Source organism: Mauremys reevesii, linkage group 9 (assembly GCF_016161935.1).
Source record: "Mauremys reevesii isolate NIE-2019 linkage group 9, ASM1616193v1, whole genome shotgun sequence".
NCBI lineage: Eukaryota > Metazoa > Chordata > Testudines > Geoemydidae > Mauremys > Mauremys reevesii.
The window spans coordinates 3,678,424-3,696,095 of NC_052631.1; the positions used below are offsets into that span (position 1 = coordinate 3,678,424).

The following is a 17,672-nucleotide window of genomic DNA, read 5'->3' on the forward strand; positions in this document are numbered from 1 at the left end:
GCTGGTCGCAACATCTCAGAGGACGTTGTCACACAGTCTGGCAATGGGATGATACCTCCCTGCTGGCAGAGTGCACATGCCTTAGAGAAGCGCGAAGGAAGCCAGGGCATTGCAGATCTGTCTGCGGGACGGATTTGCAGTTGGAGTCTCACATTAATTAGGTGGCATAAGGGTATGCGGAGGAGGTATGTGTGTAGGTGGGTTAGAATGCAGGGTGTCACTCCATCATTGTTGTTTTTGAGTCTGGGAGAAAGACAGCTGCGGGGCTCTCCCTCCTCCCACACTCCCCAGTGCACAGAGATTAAGATGTTTTGTCTAAGTGCACGTGAGGGTTTGGATGTTTCAAGTGAACTTTGGAGCATTTCATCCGTCTGAGAAGGAGGCTGAATTCTCCGGTGATTACCACAGAGCGCTGGGTATCAGGACGCCTGGGTTCTATTCCCGGTTTTGCCCTGATTCACTGAGACGCTCTCTGTGGCTGAGGGGAACCTATTGCAGTTCACGGTGAGGGGGAAAGCCAGGTTGGCTTGAAGGCACCCTCTAGATTTGAGGGACCAGTCCACAGTACAGCTGGGTCTGCTAATGTGGAAAACTGTGGGCAGGGCTGGCTCCAGGGGTTTTGCCGCCCCAAGCAGCCAAAAAAAAGCCGCAGTCGCGATCTGCAGCAATTCGGCGGGAGGTCCATCGCTCGGAACAGGAGTGAGGGACCCTCCGCCGAATTGCAGCCGAATAGCTGGACATGCCGCCTCTCTCCGGAGTGGACGCCCCAAGCACCTGCTTGCTAAGCTGGTGCCTGGAGCCGGCCCTGACTGTGGGTTCTCTCCTACCCCACCCCCGTTTTCCTATTTTTCAATTAAATCCTGGACATATTTTCCAGTTTTTCTGAGTTTGGGGGTTTTCCCTCTGCCTTTTTGCCACTGAATGAGGGGAAAAGGGAGCTCTAGGGCGGGGGACTGAAGACTATTCCCCCCCCCCCAAATGTTGATACTTTTCACAAAACATAGTTCCCATTTTCCCACCACCATCAGGCCCCAGTGTCAGCAGAGGGTCAAGGGCGCCCTTCCCTGGGGCCATTTCTTGCAGCTGAAAATAGCGAGAACTCAGCCAAGCCAAGTCCCCTTCTCCATTTCCCTGACCCCAAGGTTGGGAGCTGGCTGGAGACCCAGCACAGAGCCATTCTGCCAGCTCTGTGCTGCTGGGAGGCCCCTTGTTCTGGAGGCATTCCCGACTTCACCTCCTTTTCCTGGTTGCACACCAGCATAAGGGGGGAATGTCCCCCTCATTCCCCGGCTTTAAAGGAACTCTCTGAAAATGACGTGGGCTTGAAACTGGGGTATGCCTTGAGGAATGCTGCAATCTCACCATTAGCATCACTGAGAGGGAGCCTCCAAGCCAGCCTCCCATTGCTAACCTGGGGCCAGACACACAGCACCTCTTAGCAATTACCGTAAATGATGCTAGAGAGGTTCATCTCCAGGCATCCCTTCAGCTCTGGAGGATCCTCTGCACCTTGAGGTCTTTAAACCACGATTTGAGGACTTCAATAACTCAGACATAGGTTAGGGGTTTGTTACAGGAGTGGGTGGGTGAGATTCTGTGGCCTGCATTGTGCAGGAGGTCAGACTAGATGATCATAATGGTCCCTTCTGACCTTAAAGTCTATGAGCTCGAGGGAGTGAAGGTTCTGGATTTCCAGGTGTGAAATCAATTTCATAGAGAGGGGACTGAATGAAGTGGCTCAGATCCAGACACGATCCCCCCCAATATTCACAGAGTTTGGGGATCTGGGATTCCGGTTTGGATCCCTCTCCACATAGCGTATGGCAGGGGAGCATCACTGCCGTAGTTTTCCAGGTGAGGAAAATAAGACACAGGAAAGGGAAGTGACTTGACCAAGGTCACAGAGGGTGACAGTGTCAGAGGCCAAGCTCATGAGATGCTGGCTCCCGGTCCACTAGTCAGATCCCTAGAGTGGACCTCACTCTTAAGAGAGAGGGGTCTATCCCTCTAAAGCTTCTGGGGGTGCTGTGGAGTGACTGCAGGCATCCCCAGCTGGTAGTAGGTCAGGGAGCAACTAATTCCACTCTGTGGAGGGAAATTCCCTTTCTTACAGCAGCAGCTCTGTTTAAGGACATTTTTGAGCCTTGGTGGGCCCATGGGCCCAGGATAAAAACAGGGGCTGTTGTGCTGGAGGCGAGACGGCCCCACCCATGGCGGGACAGGTGGCAACCCCAGTGAGTGCAGCTCATGTGTATCGCATATCAAAGGAACGGAAGTTGTTGTGTAGGTGGAGGGCACGGCCTCCCTTTCCAGCTGACATTCTGCATGTCTGGCATTCTGGCTGACACCACTCCACAGATATATACAGCATCACTGCGCAGTAGGGTCAGGCCCAGGTTGGAGCTGTCAACCCCACGGGGCAATATCCTCCTTGAAGGCAGCTTTCCTGTATCACCTTGGTACTGTCCCAACAACAGCAGCAGCCCCGAAGCTTCGGATGCCGGATGGCTGGGGCAGGAGCACCTGGGGTTTTTCCTGCATTCTTTGTTGTAACACAGCCTCATGCTCAGACTCTTCCTCCTCTGATTGGTCCCACCATCCTTTGTGTCTCTTCCCCCATTCCTGTGACACTTGATAGTAGGCGTCTTGGCAGTCAGTGCAATGGTTTCTGGGATGTTTCTGGCCTCTAAGGTTGCAAGGAGGTGAGCGCAGTTGGCTTCAGGGAAAGAACAGCGTCTGGGAATGGGAACGGACCTCCTGGACGACTGCCAAGGAGCTCCTTGTAGGAAGTGTTGTAGCCGTGCTGGTCCCAGGATATGAGAGAGAGAGAGAGAGAAGGTGGGTGAGGGGATCTCTTTTATCAGACCAGCTTTTGTTGGTGAGAGAGAGACACTTTTGAGCTTACCCAGAGCAGTGTTGCTGTCTCTCGCCAACAAAAGCTGGTCCAATAACAGATTTCTCACCTGCCTTGTCTTTCTAAGGTGCTCCATGGCAGGAGTGGCCCTGAGGCCAGAACTGCTGGAGAAGCAGCCTAGATGAAGCAAGCTGATGAGTCTCTGGGGAAAGAGCTTCACACCCATAAAATCACCATCACAACCATCGCCTGCTGAGAGCCTCACATGAGGCACCAAAGCCAGAAAGGGCAATAGTAATTCCACCATCCTTTCAGGGCCCTCAAGGAACAAGTCCAGGTCAGAGGTGAGGCACACCTTGGCAGGGAACACACCCGTCTCTGCCCATGATGTACCTGCTCTGTCGATAAGCTGAGCCCTGAGCATCCGGGGAAAGCACCTTTCACCAGCGCTTACAGACAGTCACACATGCACGATCGCCAATAGATTCCATGTTTCATAAATACATACTTATAACTAACAGTTCTGCTGGCCGGAGCGGATTGGTTTAGTGTCCACAAGGGATCTCAGGGACCCTATGTTTTCAAAACAGGACGAGCCAGTACAACTGAGATCCATGACACCCTCCCCGTATTGGGCTTGTGAGGCTTTTCCCAGGTTCTAAGTCTGCCCATGAAAAGACAGGACAATAAGGAGCGTAGACATTAAAGGCAGAACGTTGGAGATGCAGGGCAGAGTCCAGTGATTATAAACCATAACTGAATGTGTAGGCCTGAGGCTCATTAACCTGCTGCCACCCAAGTTAATACTGCACATGTTAAGGTTGGACTATTAATTATCTCCCCAGTACAAACTTTTCCTTCTTGGCGTGAAAGCCTAGAGGACTGAAGTCATCACCGTGCATGGCTCTTGTGCATGATGGTTCCCTGAATCCTCCAACTTCCTGCACTAATCTGGCCACACATAAGCATAAATTACTAGGGCTGGGAACGGATCAACCCCCGCAACCGCCTACTATAGCAAAGTTCAGATCTAGATTCTACTTCTGCAATGGGACAAGCCAGAAACCCAGATGCAATACACCCTCAGACATGGGGGAAGTTCAAACCCTCATCCAAACTTTGCAACTCTGGCCCTTCTCAAAAAAACTTCTCTCTCCTGCCCTGTGCCCTCAGGAGCAGATACCAAGCTCCTGCAGGTTGGTTTCCTATTGGAGAAGAAATCAGTGACATAGAATCATGTCTATTTACAGCCCTGGAACATAGGTGATCGCAAGTGGCATGCAGGCAATCCCCTCTCGCAGGAATCCCAGCCTGTACACCAACGCCCTGTTCCCAGGGAGCAGCTCCGCCCCAAGAACCGACTCTAGTAAGACAGATGAAAGCAGAGAGCAACTCTCCTGCTGTTTGCAACATCTCCGCCCTAGGTCACTTCATCCAGAAAACAGCAACAGTACAGCATGTCCTCAAAGACGGCACGGCTCTCATGCCACGAAAAAGAATTTGCTCCATTGTGTGTACAGGGCCATCTGGTGACTGCTGCCACAACGGTATAATTAGATATATTTTATAAGTCACACACAGTTCAGTCTCAATTATCCATAACTCTCAGGGGACACCCAAACCCTTTAGCTAACCAGGGTCCCGGCTCTGCAGACTTTAATGGGCAGCTCTTATCGAGTTGCCTCTCAGATAAGAGGTGGCATGGTAGCACTCCATATGCACCATCTCTCGGATGGTGGCACCAGATCAGATGTGCTGTTGATAACCCAAATGGTAGGACCCTGTACTGGAAATGTGAAGTTCCTTCTAGAAAGAGTAGGTATTTCCAACGGCTGAGCCTCTGTGATTGCAGATCTTCATTTCTCTCTATTCCGGTGGTAATTTGTCTGTGATGGCCAACAGCTTATGCCAATTGATACAATCATAGTGCCTGATAATTGGCAATTCTAAGATGGTCGCTAGCAGCGCCTTCCTTTTTCCTGTGGAGAAAAAACCCAGGCATTTGGGCTCTTCTTTCAATGTCACTTTAGAGCTTTGCTGTTTCATCCTCTCCTGAGCAGTGGTTAGAAAAAGGGATCCAGTTCTGGGATGAGTGTAAAAGTATCCAGATCCCAAATATGGCCCCCGGTGCCATCTGTCCGTCCTTTCAGACGTTGGAGGAATAGATACAGGCATCTGCCATAGGAGCTGTGCAGATTCTCACAGTCTCTCATCTACCGGCAGAGCCAGCCTATCCAGTATAGAGTTGTGCAAGATCTCTAGCACATGGGATTTCTCCTGCACTACTGTATTTGGAATCTCAAGATCTCCACTATCCAAAGAAGGAGGCCTTGAAAGCTCTGTAGTCGCTGGGGTGTGAGAGAGCAGACGAAACACAGCTTCTTTGGGAGAAAATGGAAGCAAGTCCAGCTGCCGGATGGATTTCTTCATGAGAGACTTGCAGGTGTTGAGGACCAGCAATTGCTCCTTGGAGTGGCTGTTGGTGGACCCTGCCGGGGAGGGTAACCTAGGTCTAGAGTGGCCTGAGGAGCATGGGCGGTGGGTGAACCCCAGGCTCAGGGAGGCTGGCCCCTGGCCCGGACCACCCCTTCTGTCCGAGGCCCTGCCCCTCCCACTGGAGCCCAGAATCCCCCCCGCACCTGGCATGGCAGCCAGCCCCCATTAGCCCCCCTCCCCCCAGGCACCACGGCCTCCCTCCCCAAGCCCCAGAGCGCAGGCCAGCCCCCATTAGCCCCCAGCCTGGGGCCCCGGCCATGGGGGGGGGGGGAAGCCCCCTGCAGCACAGCCCAGGAAGCAGGAAGGGAAGGGGCCTGGGGGCAGAGCATGGGCAGGGCCACACAAGGCTGTTTGGGGAGGCACAGACTCCCCCTGCCTTCGATACCCACCGCCCATACTGAGGAGGATGGTTTCTTAGCTGGATGGATATGGCTGGTGCCTGGTATGGCCAGAATCAGAGCTGTAAGCAATGTGAGTTGCCAAAGAAATATCCGCTATCGGTAGTGCTGAGAGTACATTTACTGCAGAGGAGAACAGCGGTGTCTCAGCGAAGGCAGACATGGCTAAATTTCCCCGTGCCAGGAATCTTGGTGTCAAGATCGTCTGCACCATGAGCCATCATTTTGAGATGCTCGGTATGCAGAAGACTGTGTCGACAAGGTCTGTACCGAGCATCCTGCCAGCAGTGCCATAGAGGTAGTAGTGGAGACCATCGGAGGATGCTCTTGGCCTGGACTGGTGTATGGAGACTGGAAAGTTTTCAGGCGCCAGAAGGACCTAACTTAGGCCTTGCGAGAGGAAAACTGAGGTGATCTATGCCTCTTCCTTTCACCAGGTTCCTCAGAGGCAGACCTGTCCTTCTGCTCTTCAGAAAAGCAGTGCGGCACCTACTCCTCTCTGCTGACGAAGAGGGCTTAGGACTGGAAGCATCACAACAACGTTTATCATGAGCTAGAGGTGATCAGAGCACTCGCAGTCACTGGAACAATTCTGGTGGAGGACTGTTTGGAGCTGGGTGGATCTTGTTTACTGGGACCCGAGGCTGGCTGCATCCACGGTTCAGCAGATAAAGCTTTAAATGAGCCTCCCCGGCATATGGGGGTCTTTTAGAAAAGGACAAATGGAGCACTTGTTGGTGATATGCCCCTCACCCAAACCAAACAAGCGCCAAGTATGCCCGTCACCGAGGGTACAGTCACCTTGCGTCAGGTGCAGTATTTAAACCCAGGCGATTTTTTGCTCAGCCATAAGGGGTGAAGCCTGGTAACTAAATGACAGAAAAAAAGAACTACCCAGAATAGAAACCTACTATAAAAAGCTATTCCAAGCTAACTATTAACCCCCAGTAATAGGGAACTATACACAGAACTATCCGTTTTAATCGCCAGTGTGAAAGTGACAGGGTCACTGCTCTCAGTTCCATTTCACAGCCACGGAGAAGGAAAAAGGCACAGAAGGTCGGTTGGCCTCACTCTGCCCTTCATGCTCTGGAAAGGGGGATGCCAGGGCACTCAGCAGGCTGCCCTCACGGCCACGCCTGGCCAAAAGGGTGTGCGTGCACCAAACGTGGAGCATACGTGGACAAGCACTCGAAGAACCAGCTTAGATTCTGGCTGGACACATGGTATTGGCGCCTCTGTTCTGCAACTGTCTGAATATACACTAATGACCTTGTTAATCTTTACTTTTCCATTAAAGCACTTGAGGTAGGTACTGAGGGATATTAAGTGATGGCAAATGGGAGGGGACCACAGGAGAGTCTCGCTACAGAGGTATGACGTGGTCTATAACAATCCATGATTGAGAATCTCTGCTATCTATAAAACTGGCCAAACGGTAAGAAAAGGCTTTTTGGCAAATAATTTGGGAACAGGCAGAAAAAAGTTAATAAGTTAAAAAAGTTTGCACAGTATAATTCATCAGCCATTCAGGGATTGCCGAGATGGGTTCCCTAGGGAGGTGGTGGAATCTCCTTCCTTAGAGGTTTTTAAGGCCTGGCTTGACAAAGCCCTGGCGGGGATGATTTAGTTGGTGTTGGTCCTGCTTTGAGCAGGGGGTTGAACTAGATGACCTCCTGAGGTCCCTTCCAACCCTGATATTCTATGATTCTATGAGATGCTCCCAGATTCTTTGTGGGGAGTAATCAGTTCTGAAGCAGCAAGACTGCATCTGTTCTGCAGCAGCTTGTAACGTGTTGCTGGTGTGCTGCTAAAGCAATGTGAGTACCCCTTTAATACAGGATTTCAAGTTACTAAATCAGGTGATACAGCACAATCTAATTTAATACATAATAATGAAGCATTTGCACACACAATTTATAATACAGAGTAGGGTCCCTGTGAAATTAGTGATGCAACAGAATTCCCCTGCAGTCCCAGTTTCTGCAAGTGAAGCTTAAGCCCAGCAAAGAAGGAATTAAAAATTATTTTGGCACTGGTGAATCACTGGCTGCATTGGGTTATTTTCCTGTGCATTAGACGTTAATTATAACTAAGCGTTAGCCATCTGTTACACACCCTAATTATAGATGCATAACAATATTTCACAATGCCAACCGTTAAAAAGATCTGAGAGATTTCAGTACTCGCTGGCTTCCCTTGAGATCCTTTGCCCTCCCATTTCAAGTGCAAGTCCAGAGGGAAACTGCTTGTTCTCCTAGCAGTACATTTCCTACATTGTTATTTTTAAGGTAAACGGGACTGAATATGACAGCCGTTTAACTCAGTAACTTTGTATTTCCCCTTCTTTGGAAATGGCAGCAATAGGCTGCGTGCACACGCATGCGCACACACAGACAGACACTAACGCACTACTACCCTTCCACGGTCCAGATTCCAGACCCTTTAGCCACAGTGAACAGTATTTTACTCCACCTGCTTCCCGTGAAGTGGCATCACACATGCACTAAGAGGTGCCACTGACATAGGCGGCAGGTTTGTATAATTTTTGGTGGGGCCCAAAATGGTGGTGCTCCCCTGCTCCCGCCAGGGGCGGCTCTAGAAATTCCGCTGCCCCAAGCAGGGTGGCGCGCCGCGCCGCTTGCGCCGCCCTTCCCCGGTCCCGCGGCCGGGGCAGAAGTGCCTGCGGATGGTCCTGTGGTCCCGCGGCTCCGGTGGAGCATCCGCACGCATGCCTGCGGGAGCTCCGTCCGAGCCGCGGGACCAGCGCACCCGCCGCAGTCATGCCTGCGGCAGGTCCGCTCCTCCCAGGGCTCCTGTGGACCTCCCGCAGGCATGACTGCGGAAGGTCCGCCGGAGCCAAATGCCGCCCTGCCAGGACAATGCCGCCCCACGCGCCTGCTTGGCGTGGTGGGGTTTGGAGCCGGCCCTGGCTCCCGCCCTGTAAGCCGATATAAAATAAAGCTACAATGCATCAGCGCCACAAGATTACAAAGGTCAATTAAAAGTGGAAAGTCAGAAGCAGCACTTGCCTACTTCAATATACAGTATTATATTTTGTTGCACCTGTTGTGATGAAGTGGGAATGTCCTTAATATTTTCTCTGAATACTGTATGGGTGCCTCAGTTTCCCCTACAAGATGCCAACTGAAGGTGTTGGGGACAAAGATCAGGTGGCTTCCTTGTCCGGAAGAGAGACAGAGGCCAGAGGAGGGAGTGTCAGTTTGGAGCTGGCTGGGGAAATGGGGAGAGACCCAGAACTTGGTTCTGGGCTCCCCACCCCCCCAAGATGGACCTGACAGAGGGGTTCTGTTTTCTGTACCTACAAGCTCTGTTTAAACTGTGTTCCCGTCATCTAATAAACCTTCTGTTTTTCTGTCTGGCTGAGAGTCAAATCTGACTGCGGAGTTGGGGTGCAGGGACCTCTGGTTGCCCCAGGACCAGCCTGGGCAGACTCGCTGTGGAAAGTGCATGATGTGGAAGGGCATGCTGAATGCTCCGAGGTCAGACCCAGGAAGGTGTAAGCTTCTTGCCCTGGAGACAGTCTGCTCTGAGAGAGGAGGCTCCCCCAGAGTCCTGACTGGCTTTGTATGGAGTTGTTCCAAAGCATCACAGCATCCCCTTCCACACCGTGCACTTCCCAGAAGTCCGCACAGGCACTGACACTCCCTCCTCCGGCCTTTGTCTCTTTTCCAGGCATTAGGAGGCCACCCGATCTCTCTGTTCTCCAACACCTTCAGTTGGCACCTTGCAGGGGAAACTGATTTGGGAGAAATGAAGTAAAAGCTGCCCAAACCGAGCTTGAGCACACCTGAATTTTGAGGTGTTCAAATCTGGAAGGCAGGTGCTTGGGGTGGGAGAGGGCTGTGGGCTCCATGGGGGAGCATGGCAGCAACTGTCTGGAGCTGCACGGAGCCAGATACACTGGTCTGAGTGGCACAGTAAGCGGTTTGGGGTTGGAGAAGGGGTAGGGAGTTCCGGGGGCAGTCCAGGCACACGGAGCAGGGGGGATGGATGGGGCAGAGGTTCAGAGGGGCAGTCAGGGGACAGGCAGCAATTGGATAGGCATGGGAGTCCAGGGGGTTTATCAGGGGACAGGTAGAGGGGTTCTGGGGAAGTTGGGTGGGGTCTCAGTAGGGGCAGTTGGGGACAAGGAGAAGGAGGCTTAGATAGGGGCTGGGGTCCCAAGGGGCAGTTAGGGGCAGGGGTCTCGGGAGGGGGTAATCGGGGACAAGGACCAGTGGTGCTTGGATAGGGGGTGGGGGTACTGGGGGGCAGTTGGGGCGCGGGTCTGGGGAGGGGGCCATCCGCGGCCAGGGGCTGGGATTCGATGGGCTCTGGGGGGCTGGCCGCTGCGGGAGCCCTGAGCCCTTTAAATCCCAGCCGCCTCCCCGGCTGGGATTCACAGGGCTCTGGGCTCCCTGCCCCTGGGGCAGTGCAGAGCCCTCTGACTCAGCCGTGGCTGAGATTTAAAGGGCTCTGGGCTCCCCGCGCTTGCAGGCAGCCCAGAGCCTCTGACTCCCCGCCGCGGCTGGGATTTAAAAGGCTCTGGGCTCCCCGCGCTTGCAGGCAGCCCAGAGCCCTCTGACTCCCGGCCGTGGCTGGGATTTAAAAGGCTCTGGGTTCCCCGCCGCTGCAGGCAGCCCAGAGCCCTCTGATTCCCGGCCGTGGCTAGGATTTAAAGGGCTCTGGGCTCCCCGCGCTTGCAGGCAGCCCAGAGCCTCTGACTCCCGCCGCGGCTGGGATTTAAAAGGCTCTGGGCTCCCCGCGCTTGCAGGCAGCCCAGAGCCTTCTTATTCCCGGCCGCGGCTGGGATTTAAAGGGCTCTGGGCTCCCCGCGCTTGCAGGCAGCCCAGAGCCTCTGACTCCCCACCGCGGCTGGGATTTAAAAGGCTCTGGGATCCCCGCGGCTGCAGGCAGCCCAGAGCCCTCTGACTCCCAGTCGCGGCTGGGATTTAAAAGGCTCTGGGCTCCCCGCGGTTCCGGGCAGCCCAGAGCCCTCTGACTCCCGGCCGCGGCTGGGATTTAAAAGGCTCTGGGCTCCCCGCGGCTGCAGGCAGCCCAGAGCCCTCTGACTCCCGGCCGCGGCTGGGATTTAAAGGGCTCTGGGCTCCCTGCGCTTGCAGGCAGCCCAGAGCTCTCTGATTCCTGGCCACGGCTGGGATTTAAAGGGCTCTTGGCTCCCCGCGGTTCCGGGCAGCCCAGAGCCCTCTGACTCCCGGCCGCGGCTGGGATTTAAAAGGCTTTGGGCTCCCTGCGGCTGCAGGCAGCCCAGAGCCATCTGACTCCTGGTTGCGGCTGGGATTTAAAAGGCTCTGGGCTCCCCGCGGTTCCCGGCAGCCCAGAGCCCTCTGACTCCCGGCCGCGGCTGGGATTTAAAAGGCTCTGGGCTCCCCGCGGCTGCAGGCAGCCCAGAGCCATCTGACTCCAGGCCGCGGCTGGGATTTAAAAGGCTCTGGGCTCCCCGCGCTTGCAGGCAGCCCAGAGCCCTCTGACTCCCGGCCGCAGCTGGGATTTAAAGGGCTCTGGGCTCCCCGCGCTTGCAGGCAGCCCAGAGCCCTCTGACTCCCGGCCGCGGCTGGGATTTAAAGGGCTCTGGGCTCCCCGCGCTTGCAGGCAGCCCAGAGCCCTCTGATTCCCGGCCGCGGCTGGGATTTAAAGGGCTCTGGGCTCCCCGCGCTTGCAGGCAGCCCAGAGCCCTCTGACTCCCAGCCGCGGCTGGGATTTAAAAGGGGCAAAACCTAGCTTCAACTATTGGTGGAGCAGAGCCCCTGACTGTAAATATTCCTGGGGCTAAAGCCCCAGGAGCCCATATAAGTCGGCGCCCATGGCCACTGAGCATGAGCAAAGATATCACAATCTGAAATAAACCATTTCACTGAATTTGGCAGACAAGAGAAAAGCAAGAGGGTCAAAGTAATCTGAAACAGCTTCATGCATCTCTCTCTCTCTCTAAATATAAAAGTTTGCTAATATCACCCAGTTCTAGCACCATGCCCAGCGGAGTGAGATGGAAGCCAGTGGTTTCAGGTCATAGTGCTGTGTGAGCTCTTCTTTGGGCATCAGTTCATTTGTGGTTCACGCCTCATGTTTTACTTTGAGTGCATTGTTCAAATGAATAAAAAAAACCTAGAAGCAAAACTCAGCTGGCACCACTATACCATGCTTAGGTGGGGACCAAAACAATCGTGTCTCATGTGTTTTCCACTTGCAACTATAACTGTCCAGGTTCAGGGGAATCCAGAGTCAGGTTTGCGTGTAGTTGAGTTGTGAGCAGGTAAACTGCAGATCCAGGCAGGTTATGCTTGGGAGTAGTGCAGAGCGTTAGCAGCACACTGAATACGTTGCCGCCTGTGTTTCCTCACTAACTCTTCTAGTGGTCTCAGATATTACATTGAGCAGGAGGGGGTGATGATCTGAACCCCTCGGGGCAGGGGACCAGTTACCCCCAACTCCCCTCTGGATAATCTCAAAGAGAAGAATGGAGGACGACATTCTATTTAAAGGTGGGATTTGTAAAACCACTCGCCCAGCATTGGACCAACTTTAACCCCTTTGAAATCAATGGTAAAAAACCCTCCCCTTGATTTCAATGCAGCAGAGTTAGACCAAAGTTGAGTGCATTTGAAAAATCCACAACCCACTGGCCAAATTCCCACTGCCTTGGGTGAAGCAGGGTAGTCGGTGTCTCTGCAAATGTACATGACAATGCAACTGTATGCTTCCGCCTGGCTTTGTTTTCCCTTGGGTCTTCACATTGAACATTTAGCGCAGTGTGGTCACTGCTCTAAATTGAGAATAAAGATTGGCCCCCAGCTCGCTCTGAGGGATGGCACCTGCATCCGAGGGGAGCTTGGGATGCAAACTGTGGCTCGAGAGCTGGATTTCAAGTGCCACAAAACCCAGCATTCCAACAAGACACCATCTGGAGGTGAAACTCTATCATCATTAGCAAAGCTCCTGTTGACTTCAATAAGGCCAGGGTTTCGCTCCTACGGCTTGGACTCATGCCCCTGTCTAGTCCAGACCACAGGATATAGCCAGATCTTTTCTGTCCCTATATCTGCCCTGGGGGTGGTATCAATCCATCAGTCAGTCTGGGAAGAGAGTATTGGGAAATAAGCAACGTTCCCAGCACAATATCTTCACAGAGAGCTTGACACAGACACTCTGCAATCGGTTGCCTATGGGGAAGCTAGATCAGGGAGCTGCAAAAGGAGAGTCTAGAATTCAGTGTGGCGTCTTTGAAAGGAAACCTAAATGGTAATTATTTTAAAGGAGATCACTTGAATTGAATCTCCATTCCTCGTCGTTTGTCAGATCTCTCCCTTTTCCCACCAAACCAATCTCAGCATCCAATCAGATCAATAATGTAAGTGCCTAGACAGAAGAAAACCAGAAGGAGAGCCATATGATTACGAGTTGAACTGAAATCATTTGCTTGGAGTCAGCACACCAGACATGTGCCTTTACTCATGCATGTAGTACAACTTCACAATCAAAAGCCAGATCTTCCCCACCCACTACTCTGCATTCACTGAACGCCACCAAGTAATAAATTCAATACATACTGCACGGGGAGATTAAGTTATGCTCCCTACATAGCAAGGACAGCTGCACCGTGCTCCGGATACATTAACAATGTAGATTGATATTGATTTTGGCTGATCTTAATACTGGTGACCTCAAGTCATGTTATGCTAGATAAATCTGAAGATTAATGGAGGAGGAATTTGAAGAAGGTCTATTACTAGTTTCTATAGACACACACTTGGCATTTCTGTTTGAGATAGTCGCACATGGCCTCACCCCATGAGGTGCTGAGCTCAGAAGGTTCTTCATAGTCTAGGAGGTGCTCAGCTTTTTTCAGGATCAGGCCAGGAAACAATGTTTTTAGTGGAATCCCTTGAACTAGTTTGAATAATATTTCCATCAAAGCTAGCAGGGGTCAAACACTGGGCTGGGACTCAGGAGATCTGGCTTCAATTCTCATCTCTTCCACAGATTTTGTGTGATGTTGGGCAAATTACTTAATCTTTTTGTTCCTCCTTTGTCAGATGGAGAGACCAATCCTTTCTTTCTCCCATCTTTTGTCTGCCTTGTCTATTTAGATTATGAACTCTTCAGGGCAGGGATCGTCTCTTACAATGTGTTTGTACAGCACCTAGCACTGTAGGGCCCCAATCTCGACTGGGGCCTCTAGCCACTACCGTGATATGCATTGTTATGCTAGGGGTTTGGATGAAGCCACATTGAAACTGATGAGCGTAGCCACTATGCTTCATTTAGGATAAATGCAAGAAACAATTAAGCCTCTTTCTGGATCCTGACAACTGAAACAATAGGCACCGCCATCCAAAACACAAGCACCCAGCAAGGCTTGAGTAAAAGCTGAACCATGCGGCCCAATGGAACTCATGGCAAAACACATTGGTTGAAGGAGCCGTTCGTGTGAGAGAAGTGGCAGAGAGACATAGAAGGAGCAAAGAAAGCCAAGGAGACAGCCAGAACAAACACTGGCAGCGTGACCCTGGAAAAAAGCCTAGAGAACATGCTTTTTGGGTACAGTACTGGCTGAAAGAGGCTTGGGACTGAGAGCCAAGAAGCTACCTCCTGTTGTTGGATGCCTCTTGTGTTCAGAGAAACAGGACTTTGTACATCCTTTGTAAATAAACAGAGTTGCATCAAAGAAACACCTGCCTGTGACATCAATTTCTCCTCCTAACATAAACAACCCACTAAACCCCAAATTGCTCAGGTGAAAAAAGGGGAATAGCATAATAATATTCCAGTGCCTATCAGAATTTGCTGATATACTAGGGCCACAGCATACAGACGAATGAGGCCATGCCCCGTAACATGCATTAAGTCTACAAACAGAATCTTAACAGGAGTAGGGGGTAGGGAGTGATACCTTTTTCTCCCAACTGTACACTTAAGCATTTGGATGGTCTTGCACCCCTAGAAGTTAATTTCTTCCATTGCAGCCACATGCCTTGCCATGCTTTGTTGCTCCTAAGAAACAAACCAATCAGCATTAGCATGGGGCAGGAAAATGATGGCTTTTAAGCAGATCTTAATTCGTGACTGTAAAACAGACCCCAGAAGTGAAAGGCAAAAGATGAATTTAAATTAAGATTAACGCCGACTCGAGATACACCTCCTGATTCAGGATCTTGTCCAATTACTGCCCAATAACAGCACCTTTCCTTTGCCTACTGCAGGAGGTAGTGCATTTGAGGCTGGCAGTATCTAGGGACAAGCATGTGCTTTTGAAGTGTCAACATTTCAGAGAAGAGGCCGGCGATAAGCTCTCAGCTACATCAGGGTGTGTGAGGGTTGGCAGGGAGGGCACGATTCTTTTTGTACTCTTAAATATCAGTTTTCCTGCAAGGCGAGCTGTCCCACTGTGCTGATCTGAGGAGCCCCTACTAAGGAAAGCTTTGTAGACACAGATGAGCCAAAAGCCAACCCTCCTCCCATACTCTCTCAGGAGAAGGTGTGCAGGGCAAAACCTCCCAATCTGGCCTCATCTTCCCAGTTTTGGATCCACCCATGGTTGAGTCAAGAATTTAGGTTCAGAAACTGCCATCCCTCCAGCACCTGCCTCTCCCTCTCACACCATCTGCCAGGGACGGCAGAAATCTCACCATAATAGCTGGTTTGGCAAGATTCCTGCCATTTCGGGTCATCTGTCAGATCCCTCACCACGAAGATCGAATCTATAAGATAATGACCATAATGAGCAGAACCCTGCCCTGGTTCCAAACAGCACACCCTCTTACAGCATACAAGGACCTTCCTGGGGAGGGACCATGGACACTAAAGGGATCTGTAGTCTAGCAGAGACGGACATACTATCTAACAGCCGGAAGTTAAAGCCAGACAAATTAAAATGAGCAATAATGCCCATATTTTGAACAATGAGGGTGATTAACCATTGGAACAAACTCCCCAGGGAAGCAGTGGATTCTCCTTCTCCAGAAGTCTTCAGATCAAGGCTGGAGCTTTTCTTGGGGCTTTCCTACAGGCAGGGCCGGTTCCAGACCCCAGCGCGCCAAGCGCGCGCTTGGGGCGGCGTCCCGCAGGACAGCAGCAGGCAGCTCCAGTGGACCTCCCGCAGACGTGCCTGCAGAGGGTCCGCTGGTCCCGCAGCTCCGCTGGACCTCCCGTAGGCGTGCCTGCGGAGGGTCCGCTGGTCCCGCGAACCCTTCACAGTCACGTCTGCAGGAGGTCCACGGGAGCCGCGGGACCGGCGACCGCCAGAGCGCCCCCCGCGGCGTGCCGCCCTGCTTGGGGCGGCGCAAATCCTAGAGCCGCCCCTGCCTACAGGGCCCCACAGTTTGGAGAGAGAGAGAGAGAGAGACTGTGTGTGTTGCAGAGCACACTAACTCCCCCAGGGGGACACGGCGGGTGTGAACTAAAAGGTACCTAGTTCATGTTACCTTCATCCTGTTTAAAGAGGACGACGTTAACGTGAACTAGGTCCCTTTTAGCTTGCATCCACATGGAGGACTTACAGTGCAGCCCTTTGGAGCACACTGCTGTTCACACCCCCCTAGTCCAAACTGCAGGGCCATGGAGACATAGCCCCAATGAGGTGCTTTAGCCACACAAATTATTGGGCTCAGTGCAGGGGTAACTGGGCAGAATCCTATGGCCTGTGTCACACAGGAGGTCAGACTAGTCTAATCTGACCACCTGTCTGCCTATTGACTACCCCTGCTCTAGTGTGACCGCCCGCAGAACACAAAGCAGAGATCTTCCCCCGCATTATTCCTAGAGCAGAGCTTTTAAGGAAAACATCCCATCTTGATTTACAAATTGCCAGTGATGGAGAATCCACGGCGACCCTGGGTAAATTGTTCCAGTGGTTAATTACTCTCACAGTTAAAAATGTACACCTCATTTCAGTCTGAATTGGTCTAGTTTCAATTTCCAGCCATTGGCTCATATGATACCTTTCTCTGCTAGACTGAAGAAGCCATTATTAAATATTTGTTCCCCTCTGAAATATGCATAGACTGTAATTAATTCACCCCTTAACCTGCTCTGTGTTAAGCTAAATAGATGGAGCTCTTTCAGTCTATCACTATATGGTATGTTTTCTAACCCTTTAATCATTCTCGTGGCTCTTCTCTGAACCCTCTCCAATTTATCAATAATCCTTCTTGAATTCTGGGTACCAGAATTGGACACAGGATTCCAGCAGCAGTGCCAAACACAGAGGTAAAATAACCTCTTTGCTCCTATTTGGAAGTCCCCTGGTTATGCATCCCAGGATTGCATTAACTTTTTTGGCTACAGCATCACACTTGGAGCTCATGTTCAGCTGATTATGCACCATGACCCCCCAATCTTTTTCAGAGTCACTGCTTCCCAGGATAGTTCCCATCCTATAAGAATGACCTTTGTTCCTAGATACATACATTTACATTTGGCCATGTTAAAAAGCTTAGTTTGCTTGTGCTCAGTTTAACCAAGTGATTTAGATCTCTCTGCTTCAGTGATAAAAATGTTCAATAGCGTAGGGCCAAGAACCGATCCCTGCAGGTCCCCACTGGAAACAAACCCGTTCGACAATGATGCCCCATTTATGGTGAATTTATGGTTCCCTCTGCCCTTAAAAGCTCTGACTCCCATCACGGTTTGTAAATATGCATCCTGAATGGAGCCTTCCCAGCAGACGGAGAATGCAGTGAGAGAAGCCAGAGTCCAGTGCCACAGGGACCTGTTGAAGAAGGTCCCATCCGAGGAGGGAGGAAGTGAAAGTCATTGAGGAGTGAAAGCAGGAGTCTGTAGTCCTCTTCCAATAGCCGCAGAGAGGGCTCCTTTACCACGAGCCCCGAGCTCCATCTGCCATGGTCTGAAGTTGCAGATTAAAGTCCGTATAATGAGACTTGGATGGATCAGTAAAGCCAGCA

At 51.8% G+C, this 17,672-nt stretch overlaps 1 protein-coding gene across 3 annotated transcripts in view; it reads right to left on the reverse strand.

Moving 5' to 3' along the window:
- Positions 1-17,672, reverse strand: part of TP63 (tumor protein p63) — a 205,385-nt gene that overhangs the window by 135,889 nt on the left and 51,824 nt on the right. The window contains exons 4-5 of one of the 3 annotated variants that reach the window (XM_039488797.1): positions 15,399-15,470; positions 14,663-14,763 (exon numbers count right to left, since the gene is read on the reverse strand). The exons of the other annotated variants lie outside the window; for them this stretch is intronic. Coding sequence (XP_039344731.1) covers positions 14,663-14,691 — 29 coding nt within the window. The 5' untranslated portion in view covers positions 14,692-14,763; positions 15,399-15,470. The remainder of the gene's footprint in view (positions 1-14,662; positions 14,764-15,398; positions 15,471-17,672) is intronic. 3 annotated transcript variants of the gene reach the window in all.